The sequence below is a fragment of the Suricata suricatta genome, chromosome 5 (genome assembly GCF_006229205.1).
Source record: "Suricata suricatta isolate VVHF042 chromosome 5, meerkat_22Aug2017_6uvM2_HiC, whole genome shotgun sequence".
Classification (NCBI taxonomy): Eukaryota; Metazoa; Chordata; class Mammalia; order Carnivora; family Herpestidae; genus Suricata; species Suricata suricatta.
This window is the reverse complement of record NC_043704.1, coordinates 113156044-113165168: the sequence shown is the minus strand read 5'-3', so window position 1 is coordinate 113165168 and position 9125 is coordinate 113156044. Positions and strand designations below refer to the sequence as shown.

Below are 9125 nucleotides of genomic sequence, written 5' to 3'. Positions count from 1 at the left end.
GGGGGGGGGGGGACATCATATAATTTCTGCCCTTGACGGAATGTATTAAATAAGCAAACACCACCAACAAGCAAAACAAGTACTACAATGTAAAAATATTAAAAAAAAAAAAGAAAACCCTCTCACATGCATAAATGAAAGATTGCACACAAAGAACTCAATCTTTTCAAGCTTCAATAGTAAATATTCTGATCTAGCTTCAAGAAAAGCAAGCAGTTAGTAGTGCTTAAGAAAAATTGATTCAGTGTCTAATGGATAGTTGATACCTGTCACAACACAGCATTTTATATACTGTTAAGTGAAACTGCAATACAATCTAAGTTTATTTTGGGAGTGTTTGCTGTATCATGGGATTTAATGAAATGTTTAGAGGTGCAGTAGGCATGACTTTGAGTAGATAATGAAAGAAAATGCAAAATGCTTATTGATTTATGATGTGGTTTCATCTTAGCTTGGGCAAACCATGCAGTATTTAATACATAGTAGCAGAATATTTACTATTGAAGCCTCCTATGTTTTTAATCAGTATATCCTACCTGCCTAAAACCCTACAAGGAGAAGAAGGAAATCTAACTGCTTTCTGGGATTCATAAGTTTGCTGTTCCTAATAGATTACATCTCTTCCCTTCAGCTCCTCAAAACAGGATGCTTTCTGCTTCAAAGAGAAAAGAACCCTACTCTTTTCCACTCACTTAGCATCAATCAAAGGTGCCTACTAATCATGTGTTCCATTTTCCCTCCTTCCTATGAATCAAGTTTCTCTAGGGAAGCCTATCAGTGGCAACAGTGCAGACCAGAGACACCAGCATGGCATCCAGTGTACATTCAGACCCCACACCACTGCCCACAGGGTTGTGCACTATCTGTAAATTTACAAGAGCAGTGTCCCACAGATGATGCTGCAGACACCTGTTAGGAGAGAGAAGCTCAAGTGAGGACAATTTCTACTCTACCTCAGCTAGCCGACTGTTGCCTTTAAGTCCTAACCACCTTGTTTTCCATACATCCTCCAATGTCCAAATGCCATTTTCTTTGGGAAGTGCCCCTGATCACTTCCCAAGTCCCCCGGGAACAAACGGGGTCAATGATAAACACAGAACATTCCACATGACCCTATTATGGTGCAGTATTCAACATTGGGAGTGACTCTGTCTTTAGAGTTCTTGTCGCCCCACAGCTAGACTTGAAGGAGGAAAAGAACTGAACTTTTTCACTTTGCATCCCTAACCCCAGAACCTAGCAGGTGTTCAGTGAATATGGGATAAATGGATGACTGCCCATTGGATGCACCGTTTTCATTTATGATTCCCTGTGCTTGCGCCCACTGTTCCTATCACCTAAAATTCCTCTCCCCTTTCCTCTACCCTCAGGAATGGAAAAATTTGTTTCCTTGCCTGGTAGGAAGTCTTGGTCCTTACTTATATAAACATTTATGTAAAGTATTATTAGTATATTTAATATAATGTCCAGAGTTTCTTCAGTGATATTCTCATTTAAATAATAAATTCCTGGGGCACCTGGGTGGCTCAGTTGGTTAAGCATGCTGACAACTCAGAGCCTGGAGCCTGCTTTGGATTCTGTGTTTCCCTCTCTCCCTCTCTCTAGTCATGCTCTCTCAATAAACATTTAAAAAAATTTAATAAATAAATAAATAATAAATTCCTTATTAAAATTTCCAGGGATGCTCCCCTAGTTGTTCAGAGCAACATTTTATGTATTAAATATGAGTCAGTATGAATCAGTGGGAACTGAAGAAGAAACTGACCTCAGTTTGTGAAGGAATTAGAGTGCAAAACTATGTTTAAAACTTGGTCCTTTCAAGTGCAAACTTTTTCCCCTAGAAATTGTGTGTGTGTGTGTGTGTGTGTGTGTGTGTGTGTGAGATGGTTACACAAGGATGGTTACAATTCTCGTCTAGTCAATAAAATTCTACTCGTTCCAGATAGAGTATTATTGGAACCAGCCTCAGATAGATACCCTTAAAGTTAGGCTCAAGAGAGAAAAGAAGAAAAAGAGGAGAATTTCCCTGCTTTCAAGCACTCAAGCTCAGGGCACCAAAAGGATTCTAATGAATTAAGTTTATCCCTTCCTGTCTGTTAGGAGCGTCCTTGTGCCCAGGCTGAAACAAATATTTACCTCTGCCCTAGTTTTCACCCAGGCTGCTTTTTAATCTTTGGGATTATTTAACCTTGACATTTCCACTTTTTTTCCTAGGCAAAATCCAACTGATCTCAACCAGATGTTAGAAGAAGAACAAATAAGTAAATTAATACACATTAAGGTGTAAATGGCTGCTAGTGCATAAACCTCTTGTGAAGGATTTAATTCTTAATAGAGAGTATTTGTTTACCTAAAGGAATTAATACTTCTAAACTGGCATAATTTCCATAACTATAACAAAATAAACTGAAAAATCAGCAAGTGTAGGGAAATCCTTCTGGGTAAGGAAGAAATAGGTTGTATCTCCCTGAGAGTCTAGGCCTAGTTTCCATTATATTATTCCCTCTTTTTATCTTCTTCTGTTTTAGAAACCACATATTTCTAAAAGTACCAAGGATTTTTTTGCCTGTTTTGTTTAGTTTTGGTTCTGATTTTTTATCCAAGGTAAAGCCTGGGTTAACAATGAGTATTTTCTATCTTGATCCTCTCAGGAGCAAAATGTAAATTGTGTCATGAGCCCCACAGAAGCTAGTCTCGTTATGCTGTTCCTAGCATTTAAGTTAGAAATGCTATTTACTCATTCATTTGTCCACTGGCTGCCTTATTCATCAGACATTTATCATCTGTCTCCTAGAATTGGCTGGGCCTACATTAGTCAACAAGAGTATTTGAAATAAGCCCTACCCTTGAGCAGCTGACATACCAATAGAGAAGACAGGTCAGCACCACTATGATATTGTGCCAAAACCTGCATCCAAAGTGCTGAAGTGACTCTGCAAATGGAACCGCCAATGGCCCAGATAAGTCAGGAAGGCTCCACAGAGGATGTGACATTTGCTTGTTTGTGGATGCTAATGCCCCCATGAACATAAAGAGAAGAAAAAAATTAAATTATATAAGGTTGAGTACAAAAGGAGAAGATAATGACGACTTGAAGCCCAAACCTTGGATAGACAATAACTACCTCCCTGGGTGAGGCAAAGAGGCCACTTTAGAAACTCTTTCTTCCTAGTGTTCTCTCTTAAAACCTGGCCACCCGAGTCTCATCCCTCCCACAGCACCACTTTACACCAAGATGGACACTCCCTTAGGTGTATGCGCTCACCCGGCTCTCCTGGATGAGAGCACAGCTATCCTGGGAAGTCTAGTAGTGTCCTTTTCCTGCTCCTCTTCTTGCCCAGGGCACTTTACTACAAAAGGAATGCACAGCCCTGCTCATTCAGGGACCTGCTCCTGGGGAGCAAGAGGATCTTTACCCAGCACCCATGCCCTGCCCAGCCAGCCTTGCCTATGCCAGATGCTGAGCTTTTCACCTCAAAGCATGTCTGTGCCCCATCCTGTGATGTTACCCCACTCCCCTCCCCGCCCCAGCATCCTCAGCCTCCGTCCCAAGGGTTTTCTGATGGACTCTGCTAGGGCAGAATATGTTGATTTTCTAAATCACATAAATGAATAGCTTGATTGCTGATTATGTAAAATATTGAAGCAAATATTTGCAGAAGTCTTTATGGAGCTCATTCCTGAGCATGCGGTTCTTCTAAAAATTCTAAAGAATAACTGATATCTTAAGCCCCCACAAAATACACCTTAATCCTGACCTAGTCTGTTCATTTGAGATTCTTGTTATACAAATGGTTAAACTCAGAGTTCACTCCAGAAATCACTGACAGGCACAAAAGTTAGGAGATTCAGTCTCTTTTGCTACACTGAGTTTGAAGTTAAAGAATAAAGTGGTTATTGCATGTAGCAGCCTGGGAAACTATGTCAAAAATGCTATTCCACGAAGTTTTGACCCCTCCCCCTTATCCCTTCTTAAACCAGCCCCCCTGCAGACCCTCAGTGGCTCAGTCAGTTAAGCAGTTAAGCGTCTGACTCTTGGTTTCAGCACAGGTCATGATCTCGGTTTGTGAGATGGAGCCCCACATCAGGCTCCACGCTGGCTGACAACATGGGGCCTGCTTGAATTTTCTCTCTACCTCTCTCTACTTCCCCTGCGCTCACTCTCTCTCTCTCGCTTTCTCCCTTAAAATAAATAAGTAAACTTAAAAAAAAAACCTTTAAATCAGTTCCCCCCATGACCAATTCCTCAGTAACCTAGAGGCAGCTATTCTGACCACATCAGAGAGGACGCTTATCATTTAATATTTAAGTAAAGATTGTGAAATGAAGGAAACAGTTTGAAGAATAAAATACAGATGTGTCATACTTCTGAGGTTAAAGACTAATTAGTCTTGCCTACCTCTGAAAAAGCTCAAATATTCCAGAATAACTAATTTAATTCAGTAGCATTTTCTGAGATTTGGATTATGCTTTCTTAATCAACTTGGAAGCTAGGATTTACTTCTAGAAAAAAGGCAAAGAACCTAGATAAGCTTATTCATATAGCATCCCCACTTCTATCTGCCTGGAGGATATTTATTACTTTCTAGATGCGCAATATGTTCTAAAAATTAATGTAAATGTATAATCCTAGCTTTTCTCAGTTCAGTTTTTCTCCAGAAAATATTGTCTATTTTTTTGCCTAAGACTAAAGTGGAGTTGCTATATTTGTGATTGAAAAATAAAACTATTTGTTTATAACTGAAAGTTCCTTTTTTTCTTTACCTCTTCATTTTTATCTTCTTCAGGTACATCTGGCATAGTGTCTAAGACTAATTAACCAGGAGATCAAAATGATGCTCAACTCTTCCACTGAAGATGGTATCAAAAGAATCCAAGATGACTGTCCCAAAGCTGGAAGGCACAATTACATATTTGTCATGATCCCTACTTTATACAGCATCATCTTTGTGGTGGGCATATTTGGAAACAGCTTGGTAGTGATTGTCATTTACTTTTACATGAAACTGAAGACTGTGGCCAGTATTTTTCTTTTCAATTTGGCACTGGCTGACTTATGCTTCTTACTGACCCTACCACTCTGGGCTGTCAGCACCGCCATGGGATACCACTGGCCCTTTGGCGGTCACCTGTGTACGATTGCTTCAGCCAGCGTCACTTTTAACCTCTACGCCAGCGTGTTTCTCCTCACATGTCTCAGCATCGATCGCTACCTGGCTATCGTTCATCCGATGAAGGCCCGCCTTCGGCGCACAATGCTTATGGCCAAAGTCACCTGCGTCATTATTTGGCTGTTGGCTGGCCTGACCAGTTTGCCAACTATAATCCACCGAAAAGTATTTTTCATTAAGAACACCAATATGACCGTTTGTGCTTTCCATTATGATTCCCAAAATTCAACCGTCCCCATTGGACTGGGCTTAACTAAGAATATACTAGGTTTCTTGCTTCCTTTCCTGATCATTCTTACAAGTTACACTCTTATTTGGAAGACTCTAAAGAGGGCTTATGAGATTCAGAAGAACAAGCCAAGAAATGATGATATTTTCAAGATAATTATGGCAATTGTGCTTTTCTTTTTCTTTTCCTGGGTTCCCCACCAAATATTCACTTTTCTAGACGTACTGATCCAGCTGGGCGTCATACAGGACTGTAAAATTACAGACATTATCGACACTGCCATTCCCATCACTATTTGCATAGCTTATTTGAACAACTGCCTGAATCCCCTCTTTTATGGCTTTCTGGGGAAAAAATTTAAAAAATATTTTCTCCAGCTACTGAAATACATCCCTCCAAAGGCCAAAACTCACTCAAGCCTATCAACAAAAATGAGCACACTTTCCTACCGCCCCTCAGATAATGGAAACACGTCCATCATGAAGTCTGCCTCACGAATTCAGCTTGAGTGACACATTTGAAGCCTGTCCGTGAAGTAATCCTATGAAAGAACAAGCAAGAAACACATTCCTCTACAGCATTTCACTACCAAAGGAGCATTAGGTACTTTCCAGAATTTAAGAAGAGAAAGGTTATGTGATCTCAGCAAACCTTTCTAAAGCTCTGAACAAAAGCTTTTCTTTCCCTGTGCAACAAAACAAAAAGTAAAGCCACATCCTGCCATATTTTGCATCAGATAGATGATGGCCACTCAGAGAACGACGTCAGAAACTACATGAAGGTATTCACTGGGAAAATTTTACTGGCAGAAACGCCGTCTCCCTAGTCTGCTCCTGTTCTGTTATTTCTGACTTCCACATGAAGGTATGTGGAATGTGTTCAACCGTGAGAGGAGCGACAGGAGATCAGAGCTCAAGATTGCTCTGCCCAATTTCCAAAGGGCAGTAAAGCTTTTCTGTGCCTACGGAGTTCCTAGCAACTGTGGCCCACCTGGACCTGCCACTGCACTTTTTGTACATAGACTTGCTAAGCAGTAGTTGTCAGGTTTCTGAAACTTTTGCGAAATTCAACGAGTGTCTTATAGGTTCACACTGCCAAAACATGCCAGCTAACTGGCTTATTTGTACACAGATATTACTAAAGTCATATGTAGAAGCTAAACTCCTTATAAAGGTGTTACTCTGGTTCCATGTAGTAGTGTCTTCCTAGTGCTATCAGTTTTGTTTCATATCTGAGAAGTATATATATTTTGTGGTAAAAAGATTATATACCAAAAAGTATGCCTTACTGTTTTAAAAAGTGTATGTTCTACCTGTATATGTATTCTATATCTCTAAACGGTTGTTACTGGATTAAAATCTGGCAAACTTATATTTACATTAAAAAAATTCATTGTAATGTATTTAATCTTCATTGCTTCATTTATTTTTCATACAAGTGTAACTAAGTATGAACTCATTTCAATTTAAATTTTAATACAACAGATAGTTTAATACTATTGCTTATAGCTTTTATATCCACAGCATGGAATAAATACACCCTCTTGAGTTTTTCAAAGCGTTTCATAGAACAAAGAAAAATTCACTTTTTTAACACTAAAACGTTATTTTATACATAATTGTTTTTAATTTTTTTAATGTTTATTTTTTGAGAGAGACAGAGACAGAGACAGAATGCAAGGTGGGGAGGGGCAGAGGGAAAGGGACACAGAACCAGAAGTAGGCTCTAGGCTTCAAGCTGTCAGCACAGAGCTTGATGCGGGGCTTGAACCCATGAACCGTGAGATCATGACCTGAGCTGAAGGCAGATGCTTAACAAACTGAGCCACCCAGGCAACCCCAATTTTTTTAACAGTAGGACTTTTTCTAATTACATACATGATCATTGTAGGAAATGTACAAGATACAGGAAAGTGTAAAAATAAGTTATGTTTAGTTCTCCTTATTAAAAATAACCATCTTTAACATTTGGGTTCATATTCTTCTACATTTGTGTATTCATTATACACACATACATATATAAATCATAATACTGGAATCAGAATGTGTATATTTTGTATACAAATTTTTCCCATAATGTCATAGTATAGTACCTTGTTATACCATTAAATATTTTTCTAAAATATTTTAATAATTTCATAACATCACAAAATAGAGAAAGACACATTCCGATACAGTTAGCTAGTCCTCAAATTGGAACATTTAGATTTTTCTGATTTTTTGGTATTATAAATTGCGCTGTGATAAATATTCAAGTAATGAACCTGATAAATTCCTCATGATATAGTTCTAGAAGTGGTCCAACTTTATGAACATTTTTAGTAGTCTTAATACAATTTGCCAAATATTTTCCTGAAAACTCTTAACAATTTTCAACATATCTCACCACAGTCCCAGCAGCGTGAAATATTTACTAGATTTAAACAGAAAAGTAAAAATTGCTGTAAGGATCCATGTACTACATGCACAAATAGGGACGCACCTGCCCTGTAGAAAGTTCTCCCTTGGGAAGTTGCCTCCTTTTTCTCGCTAGAGGCCTCACTGGCTTGGGAGTCCACCTGGAGCAGGCTGATGTGATCATATGACTCAATGAAGAGTGGTCAAAAAACTGGGGTGATGTATGAAATAGTTAATGGAAGCTACAGGCAAGGGTGGGGGGGTGCATTCAGAGAGCCCTTAGTGGGTCGGGCCAGAATCTCCACAAAGCAAGGCCTATTACATTCACATTCCAAAGGGCAGAGAATTTATTTTGAGAATAAGTGTGGTTACAAATGTCTCATATTATTTTCCTTTTATATTGTTTTTTATTTCATTAATGCAGTGCCAGCCACTAACTTTCCAAAAGTCTGTTACTATTTTCATGAAGTATTATGTCTAAAAAATAAATTCTAGCTCATCTCAAATTATAGTGTAAACTTATCCTATTTGAATTCCTTCCAAGTCAAACATATAACTGTTCACTTTTTTATTCAATAGTCATCTTAAACTAGGTGATTACAAGTACTTCAGATTTGCCAAACCCTTTGATAAATTACCATTGATAAGATTTCTGGCAGATAAATGTATTTAGATACCCTCTATCTCATGTATTTACTAGCTGGCATGAGTAACGTGTTCCAAGCCTCATTTTCACTTAAATTTCATCAACTTATATTGTGATGTTTTTTTGCCCAATCCCATTTTGTGAAATGGACATTGGTAACTTCAGTGATTAATCTTGCTTTTTCAGTAAGAACAAGTTAATACTGAAGTGGAGACTCTACTTACCAAAATGTTAGGATGAGATGCCGTAATTTACCCTTCATGGACATATTCGGAAGTTAGGTTAGATCCTTATATTCTGGAATATTTTAAAATTTATGCAGAAAGGAATAAAATTATGCAAAAAGACAGGTGCCCAATCATCCCAATTCACAGTCCAATAGTAAACATTCCAGTCAGCTGACATGGGTAGTATGAAATAGAGCCAAGTAAGAAGTGGCCTGATTGGCAGCCATGGCAAGGCTCAGAGATCTGATACCACAGATTGTCAGTTATATAACTCTGTACACTGAACCACTTTTTTTCCACCATGAAAACATGCCAAAATGGGGAAACAGAGAAGACAAAATAGATTCAGACAAATCACAAAAGTGAAGTGAATGAAGCAACCATGTCCCAGAGAATTTTGGATACGAAACAAAAGGTGATTTCCCTGAGGGTAAAGAAGGAAGTAAATCAGGAGCA

At 38.6% G+C, this 9125-nt stretch overlaps 1 protein-coding gene across 1 annotated transcript in view; it reads left to right on the top strand.

Moving 5' to 3' along the window:
• The window catches only part of AGTR1 (angiotensin II receptor type 1), a 47478-nt gene extending 40676 nt beyond the window's left edge, over window positions 1-6802 (top strand). Inside the window, exon 3 of the mRNA XM_029940089.1 lies at window positions 4788-6802. Within this exon, the coding sequence (XP_029795949.1) occupies window positions 4833-5912 (1080 nt within the window). The 5' untranslated portion in view covers window positions 4788-4832 and the 3' untranslated portion in view covers window positions 5913-6802. The remainder of the gene's footprint in view (window positions 1-4787) is intronic.
• The last annotated feature ends 2323 nt before the right edge of the window (window positions 6803-9125 follow it).